The sequence below is a fragment of the Corvus cornix genome, chromosome 15, assembly GCF_000738735.6.
Source record: "Corvus cornix cornix isolate S_Up_H32 chromosome 15, ASM73873v5, whole genome shotgun sequence".
NCBI classification, from domain to species: Eukaryota; Metazoa; Chordata; class Aves; order Passeriformes; family Corvidae; genus Corvus; species Corvus cornix.
In genome coordinates, this window is record NC_046345.1 from 2,062,429 (window position 1) to 2,088,475 (window position 26,047).

General features: G+C 49.8%; 1 protein-coding gene across 1 annotated transcript in view; it reads left to right on the forward strand.

Annotated features, from left to right (window-relative positions):
• The window catches only part of NCOR2 (nuclear receptor corepressor 2), a 228,201-nt gene that overhangs the window by 63,388 nt on the left and 138,766 nt on the right, over positions 1-26,047 (forward strand). The window contains exons 2-3 of the mRNA XM_039561371.1: positions 9,607-9,818; positions 21,386-21,513. Of these exons, the coding sequence (XP_039417305.1) occupies positions 9,714-9,818; positions 21,386-21,513 (233 nt within the window). The 5' untranslated portion in view covers positions 9,607-9,713. The remainder of the gene's footprint in view (positions 1-9,606; positions 9,819-21,385; positions 21,514-26,047) is intronic.

Here is a 26,047-nt window from a genome sequence, read left to right on the forward strand (position 1 = left end):
AGTTCAGTTATTAAACACATCAGGAATCCCCATCTGTTTTGTAAGCCCGTCTGTAGAAACAACCCAAAGCCTGGCTCCTGCAAAGTGCCATTTGCCTTGGAGTGAAGCTGGAGGGAGCTGGAGCTGTGCAAGCTTTTCCTTCTTTTCAGGGTAAGACTCCTCTGTGGATTCAGAACAGGTTTGCTGCAGCCCAGGCCTCTTGCTGCAGTGGGCTGTGGTTTATGTACGGGGTATTTGACAAGGGGATGGAGGAGGAGGTGGAGGTGATGTTTTCCTGCTCCCCTTCCCTCACTGCAAATTGTCCTCATTGTATGCAAACATTGGAATTTTTTGGTGCCTCTAGAGAGACTTTGACTTTCTGTCTAGAAGCTATTAATTACCTAGACAAGGATAGCAGAACATACCCAATTAATGGCTCCTACTGCTTAGACCTGTCTGTCCGACTGATGTGCTGTGAACTAATGAGCAGCTCCTTTCTCTGGGCCAGCAGTGAGCCAGAACTTCTCATCGGTGTTCCTGGGGAGAATTGAAAGCAGCAGCAATGTGCAGGAACAAATAGCTGGAATTCAGTTATTAACCTGGGCTGAAAATTGGCTCTATCTGCTAGTAATTACCTGGAGGATGTTAGGAGGAAGACCTAGGGGAGGGTTCAGAGCTGGTGTGTGACAGACCATCACAAGTGACTGAGGTAGCGTTACTTCAGTTCCCGTCCAGAATCTGGGGTGCAGGGGTGTGCTGGGTACGTGTAGCAACTGCAGTGAAAACCAGGAGTGAAATGGGTTTGTTTAAAACAGCTCTGCTCCCAAAAGACTCCCTCCTTTAGTGATATTTTATGACACAGCTGCATAGCATCTCATATATTTTTGAGTACCTTGGTTTACAGGTCATTTAATTTATTTGCAGGCTTCGTTTCGGTTCCCTAGGGTAATTTTGTTCCTTTGCACATGTCTTCCTAGGGAGGCATTAAATTGTGCAGTTTGTCATAATAGTTCAGCTTTTATGCTGGCAGTTGGTGCTCTTCAAAGATCCTCGTGTGAGGTTTAGACTCCTGAATCATTAGAGGATCATGAAAGAAAAGGAATAATTTAGAAGGCAAAGATGTTTTGTCGCCTTTGAAAATTGGGAACGTGCGAAAGGAGAAGATGTTTAGCGGTACAATATGCCTCAAAGAACTTATCTTAGGAACTCCAGAAGATGAATTTCCCTTCTTTATTCAGCATGTAAATAACCGAAAATGTCACTCCTGAGCTGAGTAATTTGTTCAACAAAAGGATCTGGAGGAGATGACTCCCCTCACTTTCATGAACGTGCCCAAGACATCAGAGGACCTGTCTCTTTAGCAACATGAGCTGAAGGGTTTGAAAATCAAATGAGCAGCGTGTTCTGTGCAAAATATATAAATAAATCTCGCAGGTGCTTTGTAATCTGCCTTGCATTTTAAAAGCCTTGTTTGTCTGGGTAGCCCGGGCTTTAGGTTAGCTCCTGGGAGCAGCAAGAGGCCGCAGTGGTGATGTGTTGTTACAGTGACTGTCGTTAATGTGCTGTTTAATGCGCTTGGGAGCGTGGCTGAAATAGCCACATGGTTACAGTATCATTGTCAGCAAGCGATTGCGTGGGGTTTTTTGATTTAAACTTGCTGGTGTGTGTTTATTCAACTGAGATTAGAACTGCCTAGCGGTTCCAGCATTTAAGCCCATGTTTAATGTAAGAGGGGGGTAGCTGAAGTGGGAAAGATGTTGTATAGAGTGAGCAGGGAAGAGACCGAGGAGAAATGAGGTCTGGGAGTGAGGCGAGGAGCTTTGCCCTGGAACAGGCTGTCTGCACTTGCACCATGGTTAAAATTGCTTGGATCCCGTCCCAGGTGGATGTGGCAGCACAGGGCAAATATTGCAGCATGCCAGGCTGCCAGACAGGGGGTTGGGCAGAGGAGGAGCAGGGTTTGGTTTGTTCCTTTGCACAGCCCATCTTGCCCCAGCAGATGGGCTTTTTAGTTTCAACTCCTGCATTTCTGTATCTGGAACTCTGGGATAGGCTTCCACCACAAAATGGGGCATTTTCAGCAGTTTTTCCATCCCTAGAGTTTACCAGTCCATTCTGTTAGTCTGCTTTTGCTGTCCTGCACTGGTTTTCTTATCTGTCTCCTTTCTGGCTGCCTAATATGTGCTCTGGCATCTGATTGTCACTCCTTTCCTTTCCTTCTCCAGTCCCCTGCCCTGTTTCCCTTTGCAGTCCCAGTGCCCGGGTGGTTTCATGTTTGGTTTTTTTTTTAATTTCCTCTCCAGGCGTTTCCATTTGTCTTTGCAGATCATCTTCAACAAAGGCCTTGCATGGTCTAATTTGTTTTCTATTTCCAGCCCAGACTTAAAATAACTCCTTTGTTCCATGAATGGCCTGTGCATGGATCCAAATCCCACCTCCCCCCCCCCCCCCTTTTTTTTTTTTTTTTTTTTTAAGTGTGGGTTTCTGTTTCGCTGTTCCTTGTCACTGTCTGTAATTACTTGAAGTGTCCCTTTTGGGCACCGAGGCTGCAGCTGCCAGTCAGTAGCTGTGGGTTGCGTGTGGCCGTGTGCGTGCCGGCTCTCCCGCGTCCGGCGGAGCAGCATGGGAACGGCTTTGCAGGGCTGTGGGTGCCCTGGCACGGGAGCAACGATGCTGTTGCATAACAGGAGCAGCTCTGCCATCACATCCTTGCTGACAGGCTCACTGTTCAAAGAGCCGTGGGTTGTCTGCATGGTTTACCAGTCTCAACTGCAAAACTGGGAGGCGCTTATGTTTTTAAATTGGTTAGAAGGGGGAAATCCAACAATGGGAGTAGGGAGACTAAAGGAAAAGAAGCACATTATGAGTGGGTTTGAAAAGCAAAGACTCAGACCGGCCGTGTTGATGCTGACCTGAGGCTGGAGCCATGGCCAGGCTGGCACTTGGTGGCTTGTGCATTTTAATAAGATGATGTCCCTGCAGCTGGGGAGCGACGGCCGAGTGCTCCTGCAAAGAGAAATGGGTCAGTCTTGTTCTTTTAAGCACATGATGGTGTTCCCTCTGGGAGCACATCACAAGGTCACTTGCAGCCCCTTTGCTGAGGGCTGAGATGTATTTAAAGCGTGTGAAATCCCCTGCAGGTGCTCCCCTGACAAGGAGGAGTGCTGGGGCGGGTGTGCAGATGTCTCATCGGCTCTCGGGGAATCAGATTCTCCTGCTGTGGGTTGGGGTCTGAGCGAGGCTTGTCAGGGACAGGAATTGCAGTGCACAGTCAGCATGTCCTTTCCAGAAGCATCAGGCCAGTGCCATGCTGCTGCGGGGAGCAGCTGGTCTGGCAAACTTGCTTTTCGAAACCAACTGGGAATGGGGCTGGCAAATCCGACGCTCTGACCTTGCTTCGTGCCGCTGCGGTGCCAAGATCTGTACACAAATGCTGGCAAAGGTTATCTTGGGGCAGAGCTAAACTTGGGTCCCATGCCCAAAATAGCTTGGATAGATTGAAAAGGAGAAATGCAAGTGGCAAATCCTGCTTTGCGGCTTTGGGCAGTAATAGGAGCAGGGCAGAGAAGTCATCTTTCATCAGGGATTGGAATCGGTTCTGTGTGGAGCCATGCTGTGGTTGGGAGAGTTGATGCAGCCTGATTGCAGCTGTGAGACACCAAACCAGGACGAGAGACTTCAGCTCCTGAGCTGCTGACATGTTCTCCATGGCCTTAGGGACTGTTTGTACCTTCTTAGAAGGACAACACCCTGCTCTGAGCAACTCTGTCATGGTGCTGCAAGGCCCTTCTTCCCCCAGATCTGCTGCCGTAATTGCTTGTGCATCCACACCGTTGGTCAGGCAAGGAAAAAATCTAGTTCAGAAGTCATCTGGACAAAAGAGAACAGGGAGGAGAGCTCTGCCAGCGGGTGAGCTGTGGAATGGGACAAGAGCTGTTCTGGGTACTGCTGTTGGAGGGGCACCTGAGGAACTGCAGGGTCTGACCGTCATATGCAGAGTGCTGCCAGTCTGGCTTGGCTTCTGTACTCCTCCAAAGCAAGGAAAGTGTTTTAGGATCACATGCAGGTATAAGCCTTGATCCCTGAGGTTGAAATAACCTCTCCTTCATGCCACAGAGCTCAGGATGTGCCTGATCTTTCCTGTTGACCCCATTCTGCAGTGTTAATGTAAAACCTCTGTGCTCTGCTGTGACTGAACTGTGGATTCCTGGGCTGCAGACACTGACATTGTCATCTTTGTTGTTCTGAATAGAGCCCTAAATTTGTGGCAGATGGCCTGCTTTCCTCTTGAAAGGACTTCATAGATCCAGTACATACAAATATTTGTGTATAATGTCAACTGTCTTCCAAGAAAATTTCATGCACATATTGATTAGACAAATCCATTAACGTTACGTTGTGGTGCATTTCTTAGGAATGTCTCTCTACCCCTTTTCATTGCATCTTAATTATTTCTGCTTCCACTAGTCCTTTAAAGCAAGAGCGAATCAATCTCTTAGCTGCTTTTCAGGTCTGGTTTTGATCTGGAGCTGCACGTCGGTGGGGCGGCAGCTGACGAGCAGTGTGCTCTTCTGTGCCACACACAGCTGGGTGCTGGGGTTTTTTGGGCATCATGGTTGGTCGGACTCTTGTAGGTGGATATTAGAGCTCAGTATTAATTAAGCATCATTACAAAGGTCTCCTTAACTTCTATTTCAAAATATGTGAGTTGACTGGAGGATATATGCCTTTTATTTCTTGTTTGAGGAGGAAAATTGTCATGTATTTAGCATTTGATTAAAGATGACTTTGTTGTTTTTTCCAAAAACTGCATCATTTAATGTAATTAAACATGAGCTTTGTTGTCAATACTCTTCAGTTAAATGCACTGGTGAGTGCCAACAGCATTTTGCTTGTTTGCCGTGTCTGCATGGTGTGGTGGTACTAGTTTTTGCCTTTTAATAAGGTATTTTGCAGTCATTTTGTGGGCTGCCTCTTAACGTTGTCTGTAGACCATCCATGGGCCGTAGACCACAAGTTGAGTAACATTACTCTGGACTTAGGAAACAAAATATTCTGTTAATCTTATTTCAGCATGTCCTTGCTTTAAAAAAAACCCAAAAAAGTGTATTTTGAACTTGAGCCATGTGTTTTTATTGGGCTCTTTAAAACTCCTCTGAGGAGAACAGATGAACCAGTATTTTCTGTGAGCTGGGAGTGTTTTGTTGTTCTCACCTTTCAGATAGATGAACTAAGGCACGGGGTAATTACAGCAACTGGCCCACATTTGTGTTGTGCCAGTGAAGCCAGGGACCTCACCTGGGAATGCTGCTCTCCCTGAGGAGTCAGGGACCGATCAGGAAGGTTGGCTCTAACTTGGAAGAGCAACAAGTGTGTTGAATCATGTTAATTAGATTTTTTGGCAACTGGATTGAATTGCAAACCTCTTATTTTCGACCTATAGGGTTTTAGCAGGGTCCTGCCTGTATCAGTGGTAGGCTTTGCTGCAGTCAGGAGCTGCACTGAAGGTCCAGGATGGAGCTGTACAGCCCCGTGTCCAAGTGCTGTTGGCTGGGAATCCATAGGTGCCTGCAGGGTGTTGTGGACTCATCTGTGCCCATCCTTTGGGCTGGATGTGAATGTGCTTGGCCCAGTGCTGTGCACCCCATTAGCCCAGGCTGTGCCAGGGCTGGGGGACACTGCTGGGAGCTGGCAGGCGCTGGGGCAGCTGGGCGTGCAGGCAGAGTTCCTTGGCATGTGGGCCAGCCAGCAGCAACTTGCAGAGGCTTGTAGTGTGCTTTTGTGGTGTGAATTGGGAGAACAGGTGATGGGGAAACAATTTTAGACAGTAAATGGCACATGAAGAGGAAAAACAGGAGAGCAGGGTGGTGGCAGGGGGAGGATTGGGGGAGTTTTGAAAGCTTCAGCAGTGGGACAGAATCCTGTGAGTCTTTCAACAGGTGGAAATAAACAGGTACAGGAGGTTCTATGGGCACTCACCTCATCCGCAGGTTCGTGTTGTAGCCCTGATTCTGGTTTTGGTGATAACCTCCAGCTTTCTCCTGTTCCTAATCAGAGACCATAAATCTTCTGGTACCTAGGGCTGTAATGGCTAATGCAGGTCTATGGGTAAAACAGTCTCAGATGGAGACTCCAACTGGGGGGGAAATACCTTTCCTGTGAGACAATGTCTGTTCTTCATCAAAATCAGTTGAGAAAGTAAGAACCAAACAGTTTGATTTTAAAGATTTAAAGAGCCTGGCTGCACTCTCTCTCTTACTTCCATTAATCTGTTCCTATTGTTTGTGTTCCTCTCTTAAAAATAATTAATAAAGAGTTGCGGGGGAGGAGGCACCCCGGTGTCTTTTGCTGGGAATAGGTGGCCTAGTGGTGTCCCAGCTGCACCCAGCTCTGAAGGGCACCAGCGCATCCCCAGCAAGATGTGCTCCCACTTTACTGCCCAGTGGGAGCACCCACAGCCTTTTTGCCTGCTGGTCACGGACCCTCCTCCCCAGAGTGGTGCTGGGCTGGGCACATGGAGTGTAAAAATGGGACCTGAGGTGTGATCTGAGGCATCTGTGGAGCTGCCCAGTGCTTTGGTGACTTTGTTTGGCTCCAGCCCACAGTCCTACTGCAGTAGGAAGAACATCCAGGGCCTTGGGCTTGCGCTGAGATCCTGCTGCTGACCTGCTGCTTGCAGATGTGGAAATGCGTGGACAGTGCTTCTTGCCTGTTTGCAAGGAACATGTGATTTTTACTTTTGTCTTCCCAGGGCTTCTAACAAAGCCTCAATAGAGACAGAGGTGGTTTGCTGCCCTAGTTAAGGAAAAATCCTTTTGTGCTCTGGCTAGCTTGTGATTAATGCAGGACACGGCTCACAGACACTGTGCCTTGGTGCAGGATGGTTTTGTTGGCCTCCGTATCTTCATCCCGTGTCTGTGTTCCTCTAGTAGACAGTTAACTTCTAGTTGCACAGACCAAGGCAAAAAGGCTTTTAAACTGTTTTAGAGCTTGATACCATGTGGCTTTGCACCTGGTGCTGTGTTTTAAGCTGGACTGCTGATCTGAAGAGTTAAAAAAAAGTCATCCTGTTTCTTTTACTGTAGACAGCTGCCTCAGCATGGTCAGGTCTACCTGCTGTGCTTCCAGGAAGCCTTGGCTTGCTGAAAGCTGCCAGGGACTCTGGGTTGGGGGGTGTGTGTATATGTATATACATACATACATACATACATATATTTTTTTTTTACATGTGCTAATTAACTTGTAGCTGGCCATAAGCCAACATGTCCGAGTTTGAATCTGTTATTGGGAAAGTACCTTAAATTACTGCAGATCCCGCTGAGCTTTTGGAGCCCTCGAGAGCCCCGTGCACATGTCCTTGGCAGCTGCAGGGAGGGTTTGCCCCTAGAGCAGCACACGGGCTGCAGGAGAGCTGGGAAGGGTGCTGGTGTCTCCTGGGAGGGTGCTGCTGTGTCCCTGGAGGGTGAGCGCAGTGGGTGTTGAACCACATGCTCCTGGCACAGCCCCCAGCTTAGGGTGGGAGTTGGTGATTAAAATCCCATCCAGTCGGAAGCGTGAGGGGAAGTGGGACAGTCATACTGGAAGTATAAATACGCGTGTTCTGGGTGCCTCTGAATTCCCCCGCGTGCACAGGGGCTTTCCTGCCCGGGGTGGATCGCACTGAGCACGCCAAGCTCCTGCATGGGGAGGCTGTCTCGTCTGGGATGAGGGTCGGGCTGCTCCCGGGCCACCAGTGCTTCCCTGGCGTGGCAGGTAAGGTGCCCTTGGGGCTCAGCAGGGGTCTGTGGGTCCAGAACTGGGGGGGGAATCCCAGCTCTTGTGCAGGGAATGAGCTGAAAGCAGGAGGGACCTGGTTGTCCCTTTGCACCCTGCCTTGAGAGCTAAACCGTGTCTTTCTCCATTTGTCACTTGGCAAAATACCTTTTTCTGAAGAGACTCACCTGACCCTCATCAGGAGCATGGTGATGTCCTTGTGTGTCTGTCATCCTTAGGTTTCATGGGGATTTGCTGAAAAGATGATTTCTGTAAGATTTGACCCCTGTGTGAGAGGGCCTCCCTGGGCTGCTTGCCACTGGCCGCTTGTCGTGCCTGGCTGCCAGGGGCCGTTGCCTTGGTTTGGTTTATTTCTGGCTCTGAGGCTGTGTCGATGCTGGCAAACCAGCGAGGCAGCCCTGTGCCTGCCTGCAGCAGATAGTGAGGGGTTTATCAGTACGGGCTCGTCTGTGGTGTCACAGGAGGGAAAAGAAATAGAAAAAGAAAAGCTTCCTCTTTCTTTTTTCTTTTTTTTTTCCTGCTTTCCCGCCCCCTTTTTGGTTTTTGTACACACCAACTGCTGTTTCAGTTGAAATTGCGTTGGCTGGGGCTGGCTGTGCTCCCCATGCACAGAGACCACAAGTGTGGGGAGAGGCTGCTGGGAGCTCGTGGCGCTGGAAGTTTCCTTTGCTGTTCCTGGTGTGCTGATGGAAGAGTTTGATACTGCCTAAAGCCTTGCACAAATCCACACAGAGCACGTACCTGCGCTGGGGAGGAGGCGTGCAAGCATGCACAGCACTGTGTGGGATGCAGAATGGATCCCAGGGAGCTGGGGCTGTCCCTGCTTGGGATCAGTCCTGATAACATCCCCTGACCCAGGAAGGCAGCACTGGGAGTGGATGCTTTGTATAACTAACTAACTGTTAATTTGAGAATAATAGTTAATGCACCTCACACTGACAGTGATGAAGGGCAGCATTTAGACCTTTGCTACTTTTTCACTGTAATCTAGACAAAAACCAGGAGACTTAAAATCATCATCAAGCAAACAATGTGAAGTATCTATAAAAATCAGTTACTTGTAAATCTCCCCTTGGGGCCAAGCAGCACCTTCCCACTTTGTTGGTTTTCCTGATTTTGTCGCAGCTGTTAAAGGAATTGCAACAGGTGGTACAGGAGTGATGGGTGTTTGTGAAAATACCCTCGGGGCTGTGGTGTGTTCTCTGGCTCTTGGTTCCTGTCAGAAAGGCTGATCCAGGTGGCACTGGGGGTGTGTGACATTGCTTTAGTCCTGGGTTTTAGTGTAGCTTCATGGATGGACACAGCTGCAGGCAGGGTTGGTGCCTGGTGTCCCTCCTGCCATTAGATCACGGCTTACCTCAGAGGGCTGCGAAAGTGGCCACAGCTTGGAAAGAAGAGCCACTGACATGTGAGAGTGTGGATGTCGAAAGGAATGGGCTAGGGAGGGACCTTGTGCCTTTTTGGACCTTGTGTTGAAATGCCAAAACTCTTGACTGTGTTTTTGGAAACTGAGTCACCCTGCAAAAAAACACCCATCTCCAAGAGACTTAGAGATCAACAGGACCCAAATAAATTGCTGGCAGTTTGGCTTCCTGGTCCTGCTGGTGCTGGGCGAAGGCTTTCCGGGGAAATTGGATGGGAAATATTTGGGAAAAATCTTGTATTTGGACTTCCTGTGATAGGAGTAATCTACAAAAAAAACTTGGCAGTGAGGTTTGCCAGATGGAAAACGGGGCTGCTGGGGAATTGCGAGGGCAGTGAGGTTTTGGTGATCGCCCAAGGCCTGATGTTCGGTTGTCTCGTGGGACTGCGGTTGACTGAATTTTAACCTGCTGCTTTCCTGTTTCCTTCCAGCTATTGCGTGACGTGGAGAGCACACACACAATGAAGAGGAGCTCTCGGCTCTCCTAATCCTTTGTTGGTGATTTGGAAGCAGCGACCGCCGCGCCTGCTCTTCCGACATGTCTGGCTCCACGCAGCCCGTGACGCAGAGCTGGCGCGCGGCCGAGCCGCGCTACCCCCCGCACGCCATGTCCTATCCGGTGCAGATTGCCCGACCACATGCGGTAAGGCCGAGGCTTTCCTTCCCTACCACTCGCAGGGTGGGAGCCACGTGGGTGTCCCCAGTGCTGGGGCAGTGGTTCAGCTGCGCCGGTCTCGGATGTGGCTGTTACAGAGAAATCAGACCGTTTCCGTGCCTGTGGTACAGGATTTCATTGTTCCTCTCTCGTGGGATCCTCTTTTGTTTCTCCATATGGTGCTTTCAGTTTTTCTCTCCCTTTCCAGCCTTTTCCTAGCACTTGCCGTGGCTCATCATTTCTGAGCGCCCGTGTCTGTTTGTCCTCCTGGCAAAAGCACCCTTGGTTGGGTGCAGCATCCAGCCTGGGGGCAAAGGGGAAGGTTTGACCTTTCTTGGGGAGCAGGAGCACGTGGCCTCCAGCCCTCTTTGGCATGGCCTTGCCTTGGCACTGAATCACAAGGGAAGGACCATCCTCTTTCACGTGTGGGCTCACTGCTTCCCAGTGAGCCCAGTCCTTGCTCCTCATGCCCACAGGAGAGCTCTCCTGGTTCCCAGGCAAACTGCTGAGAGTGAACCTGCCTCCTGCACTTTGTTGGGAGACCTGCCTCTCTTTATGCAGGACTCCTGGGGAGCAAGAAGATAACTGAGCTGCTGAGCTTTTCATTTTATCCTTCCTCCTGTTTCCCCTTCTTAGTCTTGACTTGCAGTCTTTTCTCTTCTTGGATCAAGGCATAAGCTGATGATTTTTTTTTTTTTTTTTTTGGCTGTGTCTTGTTGAATGTACCAGAACTTGCAGAGGTTAATTCACCTGGATCCAGCCTCTCCTTTCTGTGCCACCTCACTCACTCACGCTTGTGTTTGCTCACCCTGGATGGGTGAATGTTTTCAGTTTAAGCCCTTAACGGAAGAAACTCTTAGTGGAACAGCTTTAGTCAGCTCAGGCTGCTTAAAGGAATCTTACTAGGTGCTGGAGTCTGGCTCACACTTCCAAGGGTCTTTGGAGCTGCTTCTTGGTGGGTCACAATGAGGTGGCCACAGCCAGGGAGGTGCCTGAAACACAAGCCAGCGAGGAGACTTTGTCTGGGGATTACATTTGACAGTGACAGCTACTGAGTGGTCATATTCAGTCTGTGCTGGTTTTAGTGTTAGACTTGAGAGCCTGGAAACCCATGAAGTGTCAGTGAAGGGCTGAAATTCCCTCATTTGCCCTCTTTGCCTGGCTTCAGCAGAGTGGCACAGGGAGCAGAGCTGGAGATTGGAAAAGCTTTGAAATAGAAACGTTAAGGAGGGCGCAGGACGAGCTCTTGGCTGTGTTTGCTGGCTCATCTACATCGCTCGGGGCCTGCGTGCTGCTGCACAAAGGAGCTTTTCATCCTGGGTATGAGACACGCTGACCTGGTTCGATTTATGGGAGCTTTGCTTCCATCAGTGTGAGCGTGTTTGTTTGGGGGCTGGAACATAATCAAGAGCATTTGTCTCAAGAAGAAAATCCCATTTCCCTTTTTATCAGAAACCCGAGTGGGAGGAGGATGCGACCAGGTGAGCACGCTCTGCAGTTGTTGCAAGACTGTTGTTTAAAAGCAAACCAAGGGAACCTCAGTCTGCAGTGTGGAGACTTGATTTTAAAAGAGTGTGAAAGGCTCCTGTCCTTGGGGTACAGAGCCCTTGTCTCCTGCAAAATCCCAACTGCTTCCCCTTAGGGCTGCGACAGCAGGAGGAGCAGCAGAGCAGGGCAGTTGTTTGCAGTGGGCTGGAGCTGGGGGTTTCTGCAGCCTGCAGTGAACACTGGTTTTATTCTGTTGTGTTAATGTTGGAAGAAGTTGCTGGCATTTGCTTCTAGAAGCTATTTTTACAGCCGCGTGTAATCACCCGAAGCTGTGCGATACCTTTTGGGTGTCTGGATGCAGGAGAGGTCCGAGCTGAGATTTTTTTGGATAGAAGGCCAGGAGATTCCTCTCGGCAGAAGCGTGCCAGCCCCACACAAAGCGACGCACCTTGCCTCTGCTGGGAGAGGAGGCAGAGTGTTCCTGGAAGCGTGTCCCTGCATGATCTGCCCCGCCGCTCTCAGCTGTTCACAAACACGTGTCTCTTGCTCTGCGGGGCCGTGAGCTGGAGCCTGGCCATGGCTCTGGGGCTGGAGCTGATCTCTGGTGGGATTGCTTGGGAGAGGAGAGCCCGGTTCCTTTGAAGTTGCTGCGCTGTTTAATATTAAAAGTCAGCGGTATTTGCTTGCATGTCTTGGCCAGGTCAGTTTTGTCATGGGGTGTGTTTGCACAGTGAGAGCTTGTTTGGAAGAAACCAAGACAGGCCAAAACCAACCCGACACTAACATGTCTTGCATCTAATTAAATTTTGGTTCTGGTTTGTTGCGTTCCAAGACGTCCTTTCCTGTGAACTGGGAATTCATCAGTTCAGGGATCCTTATCCTGGTGGTGGAAACGCCCTGGGTCACCTCCTGGGCGCGTGTGCAGGGCTGAGCACAGCAGGGCTGCAAATGCTATTATAATATAAATAAATAATCACAGCCCAACTGTGACGGTCGCACCCAGGGAAATGCGGCGCGGCAGGAATGCTGAGCTCAGAAATGAGCCGTGACATTATTTTAGGCTTGGAGACACTTTATGAAAAGTGATTTAAAGGATTGCAGCTGTTTGATTTCACAGATGAGGCAAGTGAGAGGGGATGTTGTGAAGGGGCAGGAAGCAGTGGAAGCACGCTGGGGGGTTTTTCTTCTCCCATCACATAAAGCCCAAGAGACTATCCAACAAAATGGGGGGGAAAAGAAGTATATTTAAAGTAAACAGAAATATGCTTTGTACATACGGGCATCTCCTCCCAGCAGCGTGTTCCACGAGCTACTGCTGAATTTGGAGCCGGCAGAGAAGATCCAGTATCGGTTGAGTGAGGATGTTTGTTGCCTGGTTTCACTCTTGGTTGCCAACTTTGGGCAGGGCTGTGAATCCGTGGGTCTGACCCAGACTGAGCTCTTTCTGATGGGTAACACAGCAAACAGGCTCTCCCGCAGGGGTAAGCAGGTCCCCCACCATACTCCAGCGTCTTCCTCCTCACTGAGAGATACGTGGTCCCGACAGCTGTTGGGAAGACTGCATGTGATGTGAAAATGGTGCAAAATCTTACAATGACCCGGGAGTTAATTCTGTCTTAGTAGACAATGACTTGCAAAAAGCTTTGACAAGTCAACATGCTTTTAACGGGAAGAAGGAAGCTTGGTGAAAAGGTTCTGGTTTGCTTGACTTTCTTGAGGTAAAACTAAAATCTCCAATCATCAGCAGTTTCTTCTTAAGGGCACCAAGTGGTTCTTTGCCAAAGTGCAGGGAAAACATTTCTGTTTTCCATATTCATTAGCTGTAATGTTGGGGCGCGCAGTTGACTTCTGTCATGTTCAGCTTGGAAACAGAGGAATTGTTTGAATGCTCTGTGACCTTTAGCTAAAGGTGAAAAAACACATTACTTACGCTCTTAACCTTCTAATGTGTCCAAAGTTCATGCTCTCTCAAAGGAAACTTTCACATGAAGGATATTCATTTTCAGGCAACCTGCAGGTATTGTCTGTAAACGGATCAATTTTCCTGTGTAGTGCATGTCCCCCTTTCTTTTTAAAGCTTCTTCATGATCATTATTCCCTGGGAACAGAAGGGTTCCCCTCTTTTCCTCCTGTGTGAATCCAGTTTCTTGCTGTGACCTCCTTACCAGCCTTCCTGCTCCTGTTAGTGCCCTGACATTTCAGAGCAGGAATGGTGTGGATGCAGGCTGGGCTTTCCAGGAGCGTGGTATCAGGTGCAGGAGATGCTGGGGGTCGGGGCACACAAGGTGTCCTGAAGCAGCAGCCTCTGTGACAAAACAGCTCCTGCTTTTGGGGTGCTTTAAGTGTTTTACATACTAGAGACACTAAACAGGATTGGGGATTGGTGGGATTGGGGTGTGCACACAGTCATATGAAATTGGTGCTCCATCATCACTTGAATTCCCCTTTGTGAGCACTTTTTCCTCACTACTAACTAAGAGGCTCATTTTGTCTTCTGCCTGCTGTTTGCCCCCATTCCCTGCACACCGCTTCATCTGGGATGGAAAGGTGAGCTTAAGCCCTCCTCAACTCCTCTGCTCCAGCTTTGAGACCATTGTGCTTTCCCCTCTCCTGCCTGGAAGCAGCTCAGTAGCTCCTTCATTAAGCTCCCCATTTGCAAAACAGCCCTTGTGCGGGAGCGTCCCAGCCCGATCGCTCGTTTGCTTTGGCCCAGGATAAATAACTTCCTTGTCTGTGTGAACCAGAGACAAGAGGTTGGTGCAAACGTGCGTGTTGATTTGGTGTCCAAGCCAAAAGGTGGCCGGGGGGGAATCGAGTGCCTTCCCTGCCCAGACTCCTCCTCCCACCAGTTTGAGCAGGGCGAGTTAAATCCAGTGTCCTGCTGCGGAAGGTGCTGTCAGCAGGCGCGGGTTCCGGAGATGGCAGGAGCTCGCTCCTCTCCGCGGTGACATGATCGGTGTGGCACAGCAGCGCCAGGTAAGCCTGCAGAGGGGCACTGTGTTGTGTGTTACTGCTGCTGTGTTGGTTTTCCTTGGAGTAGTTATTCATACTTTTGTCTCCTGGGAGCAAAATGTCAGTGTGTGTCAGTGCTCCAGGAACTGGCAGAACGGAAGAGTTTATGGTGCACCGCCTCCGAGCTCAAAGAGCAACCTCCTGCTACCAGCTGAGCGAGGGGTGTCCTGAATTCTGCCTGCTGGGCTCCAGCTAATGTTTTAAGGAATGACTTGAAAATAAAAGACATACCTTGGAAATACTGACTCTGATCAGGTCTGTCACGAGAACTCAGCGCGATCTCTCTTGAGTGCCGTTCCAGTGACAGATTGCATTAGCTCTGAGCAGCTCAGCAGTAGATTTCGGAAAATTGGCTTTCTGCTGTGGGACTGGGAGAGCATGGAGGCGAAAGAACATGACACCTAATTCCCTGCCCTAGGGTCTCCCTCCCATTGCTGGGAAGAAGTTGGCTTACAGCAGTTTGTATTTAAGTCTTGTTTTCCCTAGGATACAGCCTTTATCCAAAACACTTCTTCAAGCTACAGTAAACTTCTGTGGTTGCTCCCTAATCTGCTTTTTGGGCATGATTTGATGCAGAAGGTGGATGATGCTTTGCTTTTGACTGATCTCAAGATTTTGAATTCACAGGGGAAGAAAGAACTTTAACTGCTTATGTGGTTTGGCAAAGGTGGAGACCCACTAAAGCCACTTTGGGAGCCTTTTCCTGCGCTTCAGGCCTGACTCTGATTGCACTGCCCCACCAGCCCCTGGAGGCACCTTCTGCAAAACTGGGGACTTTTGCTGGTTGTCATTGTCACAGCATTTATTTAAAATACTGAGCAAGTGAAGGATTTGTTATGGAGGTGTAAGGAAGGGTAGGAGAGAGCAGGGGACGTGGAAAGCTGAAAGGGTCCTACATGGATCTGCAGATGGGTTGTGGGTGTTGTACGGGAGCAGGTGTGGTAGGAGATGGTGGGGGACTGTGCTACAGAAGAGATGTGATGATGAGCTAAATGACCTGGTGCCTTTAAGGTGGAGAGTTTGGGTTTGTTGTGTGAAGAGATCTGCTGCTCACCCTGAGTGAGTGTTCATGGCTTCAGGAAACACAGCACCAGGCTCGGGAGCTGGAAGAAGGGCAGACGGGTCTGAGTTCCCAACTCAAAGGCGCCTGGATGTGACTGGGACGAAAGTCTTGTGATGGAGAAAGGCTGAAAAGCAGCACTGTAGTGGATGTGCTGCTGCTCTGTGGGCACCTCTGGCTGCTGGGGAGAGGGCTGGCGGCTGGCTCCAGCACCTGGCACCGGTCAGATGACCGGGAAGCCACAACAGCTGAGAGCTGTCCTCACTGAGACGTGACTTCTCCATGAATGGCATATTCAGACAGGGCAGCCAAGCACTGCTGACAGCCCTGCTTTGCTGGAGAGGTGGGGAGAGGGCATCAAGAAGGATGCAGTGCTATGCAGCTGGTACAGACGCTATCAGTGCTGGCAGCAGCCGCAGCCTCGGTGCAGGGATGGCAGCAGGAATCAATGCCTTCCAACAAGGGGCCACGCGCAGTGTGGTCACCTCCTAAAACAAAAGGCCAAGTCAGCAGCTTCTGAGAGATGGATGGCAATGAGACTGTCTCCGAACAATAAGGGCATTTGTCTTTTCAGCACATGTTGCATCCCCGTAGGCAAGATAAAAATGCATGTATTCAGCCAGGTTTTTATTACTGACCTTATCTTCAACAGGGGAGCTGATTGTGGAGAAGTTATTGTTTGGTTCATGGTGATATTTTTTTCTTAAATCTGCAGTGAGCTCCTCCCAGGGTTTTGGGGAGGAAGTTGGACAGACAGCATTGTACTTGTGGACAACCTGTTTGGATCAATAATCACCTCCTTTGCACTTCAGAGGAAGTTTTCAGCAGCAGAGGATGGTTCCTCTGGGCTGGGGAGGCTGAGCATGGTGGGCTGTGTGCCACACTGGTCCCCTCGCAGCCCGAGCTGTGTCTGGACCTCATGCAGTGACAGCTCTGCTACCACCCTGGTTCCTCCCAAACCTTTCCTCTTCCTCTTACCTTTGAGAACTGGCTTTGGGAAAAAACATTTTCTTCAGGCGAATGCTAAAAAGTGCATTTCTCGGTCTGAGGAGCCCATGCTGGGCTGTCAGTGCCAAGGGGTATCCAGGCGCCAGAGAATTTTTCCTTTTATTGCTAAAATAGGTCACGCTCACTGCTGGCAGAAAGAGATATTAGGCAACTTCTTTTTCCAAAGTTGAGGGTGTGCAGAGCAGGGGTGCGGGACATCCCCTGTCTCTGGCAAAGCCACCAGAGCGGTGGCCATGCTGCTTTATCCACTCCACAAATTAATTGCTGGATGATCTGAGGGCCTGGCATGTTCCAAGTTGGGATACACTGCTCCATGCTGGCTGTGTGGTTCTGGGGGTGCAAGAAGCTCAACAAGCCCCGTGCTTCCCCGGGGATGGGGTGGCTTTGCCGTCCCAAGCTGCATGGTCATGTCTTGGACACCATGTGGGGCTGCTCTGGGCCACGTGGACATGCCAGAGCGGCAGCTGTGAAGTGTTCAGCTGTGGCTCTGTGTGCCACCAGTGCCACAGTCTGGGGGGCACCAGCCCTCTGCCGTCACCCATCGCTTCCCCTGTGGTTAACAGTTCCCAGAACGGCACACGAGCTGCTCATGAGCGGCAGGGACAGACCAGGCATCCATTGTGAGATTAGATAAGGGGCAGTTCATGAGAAGTGAAATAAGTAGGGATGTTTTGGTATTGTTTTTTCTCACTATTTGTACCACACCATTATTAACTAGCCTCATTGAGTGTTGCAGCAGAAACAGCACATTGTTAGAAAATAAAAATTATTTGCAGAACAGCGCTGGGTGAGCTTGGAACGAGCAGCCCTAATCCTTGGTGGAGGTGGTGAGGAACTGGGATTTGCTACTTGAGGAGCGTGTGCAGTGCCCAGGCCTGTTTGCCTGCCTCCGAAAGGTGACGAGGACAGTGTGGGGCAGTGGCTTGTCCCTGGGTGAGCTCTCCTGTGCCGGGGAGCTCCTCAGGTGCCTGCAGCCGATGCTGTGATTGGAGGTGGCTGCGGTGCCAGTGCCACTCTCCGCCAGGGAGCCGGCTCAGCTGGCGGATGTGGTGGCTGACCCCAGGCTGCTCCTCCTCGGCGTCACGACAAAACAAGCACCCGTGGTTTTTAAGCAAAGCTGTCTTACACTGAAACTCGGCGGGGAGCTCCCGGTTGCTTTCTCGGTTGAGGACGTGGTAAGCGACGAGGACAGATCTCACGCTTTGGGCTGCTCGAGCTGTGCTGCAGGTTCTCATCTGGCTGCACTCTAGGTCTCTGTGGGTTTGCTCCAGAGCTGTTTTCCAAGGAAGCCAGAAGCACGGGGTGTTTGTACTTGTTTTTCTGCTGGTGGGAGGAAGAGAGGAGGAGCAGTTCACCTTTCTGTTGCAAGACCAGCTCCAGGTTTCCTTCCTGCAGGCCTCCTGTCTCTGAGGTCTTCTCCTCAGAGGCTGATTCTTGGAGCCGTGGGAAGGCCATGTGGATGGAGCAGTTGGTAGATGCCTTGGCTCTGTGGCTATGCTTGATGCTGGAGCTGGGAGCTCAGGGTCAGAGGTGCTGTTGGCCGTGGCGCGGCGTTTTCTGGTGCCGTGTGCTGCGGGTCAGCGCCTGGGGGTGCTTCCAGCATCACTCTCAGACCTCCCCTTCTTCCTCCTGGTTGGTGATCAGGCAGCCAGGACCCTGCAGCTGCAGGCAGGGGAAGGAGAAATGAAGCACACCAGCAAGTGCACGTGTCCAAAACAGAAAGCGAGAGAGGCAGAACGGCTGCACGGCTGCCTGCAGTTGTTGGCTTAGTGTGGGGGTTATCCTGAGGTCGGGAACAACACTGAAGAGTTTGCTGGAGACTTTATGATAGGTAAGGCAGCAGGCTGGAAACTTTAAAATAATTTTAAAGGGGGGGGTGAGGAGGAAGCTTCTACCTTTTTCCTTCCATTGGGCTTTCTCTGTATGCTGCCGAGAACTTTTCTGTAATGTTGTGTTCAGGAGCCTGGCTTTAAACAGTTTGATTAGCAAATCTAAATGAGCCTGGTAGACTCAGGTTATTTGGGGTCAGAGAATTTACCAGGAAGGGGATGGAAATAGCGTTCTTGGCACTCCCAAATCAAGTGATAACACAGAAGCCTTGAGACTCAGGGCGCTTTCCCTGGCTCTCCCTCCCAGCACCCCATGCAGGAGCAGCGTGGACGTGTCCAACCCTCCTGGTGGGCAGCAAAGGGTACTTTCGGTCCCTTAGGCTGGGCCTAAGTACCTCTTCAGTCTGCTGCATGGAAAGTGTGTTTTAGTGAGGCCACTTTTGGGTCTTTGAAGTTACATTTATCTGAAGATTTGCCTGGTGCTGCCCTGCCGGGGTGGCTTATGGTGGTGCCGTGGCACCCTTGGTGTCTGTCTGGCCTTGGCAATGCTGCTAGTGCTGGCTTCCTCCCCCCAAATCTGATTTGCCAGAGTCCCTGACTATCCATGGTCTTTCTGCTTCCTTGATTTCTGTCATGACATTCACTGAATTCATGAAATTTGCAAAGCTTCCCAAAGTACGTCCTTGCGGGAGCACCTGAACCACAAGGAACATCAGGAAAGTTGGTGTAAAAGGAAGAAAGTCCTTACTGGAGGCAGTTGGAGATTTGAAAGCTCTGGAGAGGCTGCTCTGGCCAATCAGCAGATTTGTGGGGTGGGAGGAAGGTTTGCAGAGGGCAGGAAGAGATGCAAAGAGAGGCAGAGGATGAGCAAAAGATAGAATTGAGCAAAACCCAGCAAAAAAATGGAGAGGAAAAGGAGCAACATGTAGTTTGGGGCTGCAGGGTTCTTTAGTTGTTCTGTTTCATGTGTCTTGGAGTTGCCTGTGAGCAGGTACTAGAATTCTGAGGTCAGGATGAGGGCTAAATCACATTTGTCTGCCTCGGTGGGGAATTCAGGTGGCACCCAGTGGGTGCTGCTCCTGTGTCTGTGTGGAAGGTGCAGTGGTGCTGTGGCAGCAAGGTGCCTCCCAGCAGGTATCTTTAAAACTCTGCTAGAGAAAATTGAAGCCTCTTCTGAACCGTAGAAACATTTAGGTTGGAAAATACCTATAGAATCACCAAGTTGAGCTGTTAGCCCAGCACTGCCAAGTCCACCAGTTTGAAGGCAGCTCATAAACCTTTCTGGTGTTCACATCTGAAAAACACAGTCACAGCTCACAGTGCAATTTACTGGAGTGACTTTCTGAGCAATTAATCCACCTACATCCTTGCCAGGGCTTCCACAGTGCCTCTTAACAGTTCATCACAGGGCACAGAAATTTGTCAATTTTAATCCTCCTCACTAATTTTTAGGTTCTGTTTTCTTCTTGTAAAACCCACTGTGGATGTAAGCAATGCAGAGCAGGTCAGAGTCACTTCAGGCCGTGCCACCAGGTTCTGAGCTCCACCAGCCATTTTCTGACAGGGTTAGAGGAGGCAAAAGCTCAGCTGAGTGTGGGCAGGGGGAGAAGGAAAAACAGATGGTTCTTGGGACATGCAAGAGCCTTTTTTTTTTCTCAAGGGCACAGCCTTTGAGCCTCCCAGACGGGTAATTCTTGTTTATACGCCCACAGAAGGTGACGGTCCTGGTTTTGGGCCTATTGGTGTGTCTTCCCAGACACGATGTGTTTGTTTTGTAGGTGGATGTCAGGAGCTGCATCACTCTTCTATTTAAATATTTATTTTTAATTTAAAACCAGGACAAGTGTGAACGTGGGGAAGTTTGTCGTGGGCAGGGATTCTGCTTTGGCTGGGGCTGTGAGAGCTGATGGGCTCCCTCTCTTCAGATGTCTGTGTTTGTCCCATCTGTGGTTGGGCTGATGGCACATTCTGTCCTGCAGCCCCCCATGGCATCCTGCATGGATGGACTCTGGAGCTGAGGGAGAAGCAGCGTTGTGGGGTTGCATCCTCCCTAAACACCTGGATTTACAGCAGAACATCCCCGTGAGGATAAGTGGATGCTGTCCTAGTCATGCCCTTCTTAATGTTGCAAGAACCTGTCTGCAGACACCCCTTGTCCCAGAGGCTGAGGTCTGGGATGGCCAGGCTGGAGGGGCCAGCCAGGAGGGGTTGGCAGAGGTCTCTTGTTCCCAGCATTGGTCAGCTGCATGCACGTGGTGGTTTATTTATTGATTTTTTAAATTTTTTTTTTTGTAGACCCAGAAATTCCTTTTTTCTTTTTGAGGAAGTTAGAGCTTTCTTGTTCCAGTTGGGAACTGTTCAAAAATAGTCTCCCAGGTGGAATTGGTTCTTCTAAGGTAAATGTGTGTCAGTGTTACCAGGGTTATTCTGTGACAGGGCTTTCTATGCCATTGCTGAAGGTCTTAGTTAATTAGATGATCAGTCTGCTGGTTAAGTATCTATCTGCAAATAAAAAATAGCAGTTGAATGTAGCTGCCTAAAATACTGCTGCTGGAATCAGTCTGTGGCACAGAGCAGGAGGGCTTCTTATTTAATTAAAATCAGGAACATACTGTTCTGTACTCTCTAAGGGTCAAGGAACAAAAGGGACATACACATAATAAGTAGCTCAGCCCAGGGGAGCTGTGTTTAAAGGGACATTTTCAAGATAACATTTGTGATTTTTCTTCTGTCTTTCTTTCCCCCCTTTTTTTCTTTCTCCACGCTGCTGTGTAGCTTATTGAAGCTGAAAGTGTCCTGTGACTTAATTTTGTTCTTACTCTTGGATTCACAGTTGTCATCAGGACTGCTTGGATGCCAGAAATCCCTGTGTGCGTGCTCAGTGGCTGGGTTGGGCTTGCTGGGGTCCTTTCCCAGGAGCCAGCCCTGCCTGCAGCCCCAGGAGAAGGCTGGAGGCAGGTTCAACAAGGGGCTGAGCTACCATTCCAATGCAATGTAGGACTGGGAATTACTGGGAACCTTCTGGGAAGGGCAAAGCACTGAGCTGTGTGGCCCAGTGCTTCAAAGGAGGCATATCTTAGTGGGATTTTTTGAGTTGTTGTGTGCTCGTTTGAAAGTTCCCACCAGCCTGACAAGCTCTTCTGTGTTTGTGTCTGCAGGACGTGGCGCTGTTGGAGTACCAGCATCATTCCAGGGATTTCGCTTCCCACCTCCCGCCGGGGTCTATCATGCAGCCGCAGCGGCGGAGGCCGTCGCTGCTCTCCGAGTTCCAGCCGGGCAATGAAAGGTACTGGCTCCCTGCCTGCATCAGCCAGGGCTTTGTGCAGGGCTCTGGTGGGAGCAGGATTGGGAGGGACCTGGGCAGTGGGATGCTGTGTCTGGGCGCTGACCGTGCTCAGGCTCAGCGTCAGTTCAGCTTCCTTGTGCTAATCAAGTGGCATCTTTGCCTTCCGGTTTCTTACCTTTGACTGTCACGCATTTTAAAGAAGTCCTGAAAACAACAAACAACAAAAGAACCACCCCCTCACTTCTGTGAAGCTTCACGTTGCTGTGACTGGTTGTGTTGGCTTCTTCAGCATAGGAAATGAAGCCGTGTAGTCGGGTTTGGTCTGTGGCTCCCGAGGCTGCAGGGAGGAGTGAGAAGAGCTCATTTCCTCCCCCATCTCCGCTTCCTCTGCTGCTGCTCTTCCTCCCTGCTTTCATTGTTTTTGTTTCTCTTTCTGCATTCCCCTTACAACTTTCTCCGAGCTGCCTTTTTCCTATCTGCTCCCCTCATGCCTCTCCCTGTGTTCCTGTTTCCTGTTGTAGCCTCATGGGAGGCTAGCAGTGTTTTTAGGTGCAAGTCAGGCAAATGCTGTGGCTGGGAATGCTGTACAGTAGCTGATTTGTTTGAAGGACATCACTCTCACTCTCTGTTTCAATGCAAAACTCTGCTCTCTCACACAGTTTCTCTTCTGCATTTGATGTTTAGTGGTTTGGGAAAAAAACTGGCCTGGAAGTGAAATAAGAGCCTGGCTACAGTAGATTTATGCAAAGCAATTTTTTTAATGCTTACTCCTTAGGCTAAGAGCAAAACCAGTGCAGAGTCAGAGATGAATCTGTTTCTCTAAAATCATTGTTAGGGGGAGAGGAGCAAGAACTCAAGGTGTTGGATGCGTAACAAACGCAGATAGGATCCTCTTTTTCTAGTAGGTTGGGTTCGGCTTGGTGCTCAGCAGAAGCAAACCCGTGAGAATTTGGAGGCAAAAAGTGGCTTCCAAAGTTCATTTTGCATCTGGACTTGCCCTTCTGGGTTATGCCTGTGGCACCTGCAATTACAGAGGGTCGTGTCACTCTTGATAACCCATAATTTATTGCAGCATGTTGCGCTGCCTTGGCTCGCTTTGATTTCTCAGTGCTTTGATTTCTTAGCACAGAGTAACGCGGTTAAGTTGGAATTGGGTCAGATTTAGCTAAATTTGGGGGAGATGGGTAAAGAGGACCTAGCAACATGCTCCTGCCTGGTTTTGTTTTTCACACTACTGATGGTTTGCAAAGTGGAGAAGCAGTTCTGCTCTCCAGTAATGCGCTGTTTAAAAAAATGTATCTGGGTTCTTCCATATCACAAAAAAGCCCAACTACAAACTTTGGTGTCTGCTGTGCCTGATCTGGTGTGGTCACCCAGGCATCTCCCTTTGGCTTACAAATATTCCAAAGTCCCCAAACTTATTTTTATGTTGACAGTCACATGAATGTGGGTAAATGTTAATCAAAGTTGCCAGGGGATGTTAGACATCCACTTGCTTATCATGGGACCTCATTTTCAGCTTGCATGGTGATGTTTTGGCATGCTATAAAAAGAAACTCTTTTAATAACTTATATTTCATCCCTGTTCCCCTTAACGTCCAAAAAATTGTACTTTTGCAAAACTTATACTGTGTAGTAAAGCTAAAAATATTGCTTCAGTTCAGTTGACATCTTGTGGCAGAATACTGGGACAGAGACTCACTGAAAATTTTTGGGGGCATCTGGGGATGCAGAAGGGGGTGGTCTTTGAAGAAATTGTAAAGAAATTATCCATCCGATGTAATTAGTGATTGAGGTGATTCAATTTGGGTGCTGTTGCAGAGGTGTCAGTCTGTTTTGCAAAGCCAACTGCTGTTTCTCTGCATTTTTAAGCCCTACACTTAAAAATCCATCCTCCGGGGGCTTTGCTAGCTCACCTCTGTGGTCGGAGGAGCTGCTGTAACACAGGGCCTGCTGTGTTGTGAGAGGAGCCCTTTGGGTGGTGGTCACGCACCTGAGGGTTCCAGGGCCAGAACCCTGGAGCTCCTGGAGCAGGGGTGATTGGTCATTGGTGCCCTCCCCAAAAGATAGCTGTGGCTCTTCCTGGTGTAGAGCAGAGCCTGGATGAGGGAGGGTGGCGATGGCAGCCATCTCTGCAGCTGAGTCCCCTTGGCAGGCTCAGCGCCTTGGCTTTGTTCCTGGGCTGGGATTGATGGCTTCGAGCAGAGGCAGCTGGCTCTCGGCATGAGGGGCTGGGAGGAGGGAGACCAAGGCAAACAACATCCTCAACATGGCACAGGGGGTGAGTAGAGGGAAGCACAAGGGTGTGCTGTGACTGAAAGAAAGACCCTCGCTGTGCTTCCCTGCCTGACAGCCCACCTGGCTAGTCAGTGGTGGTGGGCATGTGACAATCCTCCCCTTGCAGCAAGTGTCAGAGAGGGGAACCCTTCCAATCCCCCGTTGCTTCAGGAGTCCAGAGGAAGCAGCCTGTCTGCTCTTCGTTGTGGTGGCTGATGCGCTTCCAGGATCACTCTGCTCCTTAAGGATATCAGCTTGCAAGTCTGGTGCAAGCGGGATGTGGCAAGGCTGACAGCGCTGGAGATGGAGTCCTGCGTGCATTCCTGGGCATCACTGCCCTGCCATCACCATGCCTTGCACTCATCCAGGGCACTGCCTACAGCTGGAGAGTGGTTCAGCCCTCGTGCCACTTGGTCCCTGTGAGCCCACCTGCCTGGTGGGTGGCTGCTGTTTGCCTTCCTGTCCTGGAAACCGCAGGGATTCACTTTATTCCGTGTGCTGATTTTGGGAGGTTTTCCCCTATTTTGGCTTTGCCTTCACTTTGGACAGATCTCTGAAGCCTCTTCAGGCTGTCTTTGCACGTGGTATTGGAGGCTTGACCTTGGGGATGCTTGAAATCCCACAGAAATCATTTGGGCTTGCTTGGATGGTCTTCCTCCTCCAGCTGTGCATGTTTTCAGTCTCTCCTGGCTGCAGTTTTGCTGTCGCCACCAGGATGGTGGTTAGTTGTGATTCAGTGGAAAGGGAGCAAGAGGTGAAGCATTTCACCATGGGCACAATGTGTTAAGCATGAATCAAGTGTTGTTGGCAGAAAGGTGTTGAGTGATAACTTGCCAAAAGGAGTGGAATGCTGAGATGGTCCCGCATTTTGGGGCTTCCTGAGCAAGAAGCTTGTTGGGAAGTTGCAGACTGCCCTTCTCCACGAATGTCAGAATCAAGAGTTGTCACCACCCCTTCATGGTTGGGCAAAGACTTGAACTCCCTGTGCAGCAATTTTGGCTGGAAGAAGGAAGGAAAACCTGAACCACTCTGAATCTCTTGCTGTAGGGAAAACTGGCTCTGCCTGTCTTTGCAGGGATGCGCTGCTTTCTGCGATGGTTTTTTGGTGGCAGGCTTTTTCTTGGAAGGATCCACAGACTTCCCCTTAGCTTGTTAAGTTGGCTGTGCCAACTGGTCTGCAGGAGCGAAGAGAGGTATTTCAGGATCTGCTGTTGGTACAAGTCGTACCATGAATACTTGCTGTGGAATGTCCTGGCAAGGTGACAAGGATTAGGGCTTTTTTCCCTCTTCTATATATATTTTGGTCCTCAAAAGAAGTGAGAAAAACTGGGTTGAGTGTTAAATGGCAGGTTCCAGTGGGTGAGTGGTCTGAAAAATCAAGGAACTGGATTTTTCTGACTTTTCATATGTGTTAGGATTTTACAGCAAGCTTCCATATTAATGCAGAAATGCTGGGGTGGATACTTCTCTCTGCTTCTCTGGCAGAAAATGTGGCTGTAAATAAATGGTATGTGTGTTAACACAGTATATTCCACCTTTATCCAGAAAAAGATGAGTCACTATTTTCACAGAAGATTATTTTCCCAGTTCAGGAGACCATGCTCCTCTTTCGGAGCCGTTCTGCTTAGCAGGCACAAGGAGTCTGAAGAGTTTGCCCGGTGTCGATCTGCAGGATGACATTTAGGATACATCAAACAGCTGCTGCGTTTCTGCAGCCATCTGAGATAGCCATGTGCAGTGTGGCACACAGAGAGCACGCCAGATCACTGTGCCTCTTGCATGGGATTAATCCTGCTGGCCAGGGAGCCCAGGGAGTGGTGGGAAGCTGGGGCAGTGCGCTGGAAATCACACGCGGCTCTCAGTCTTCGTCTGTGCTGGGCCAAATGGCACCAGCTGCTCCCAAGGTAACAGCACGACCAATTTGATTTTATTTATGGTTTTTAATTAAGTTTCCATTTTTAAAGGTGATCCTTTTCTCAGGAGTGAGCGGCAGTGCAGCTGAAATCCCCACAACCATATATCTGTGTCTTTCACACTGCGAGTGATGAGCAGTGTGTTACCAGGAGCTGTGGTTTTTTTCTTCCCCATAATTGAACGCAGGAAAACAACATCTGGAGAGGGCAGATGCTGGTGTGTAGGCACCTGGGGACAAGGCTTACCTTGCAAGCTCTGGTGTGGGCTGCCTGGCATGTCCATGGATGGACATGGAGGATGATCAAGGGCATGGGATGTCTCTGAAGCCCAGGAGTGTTCAGCC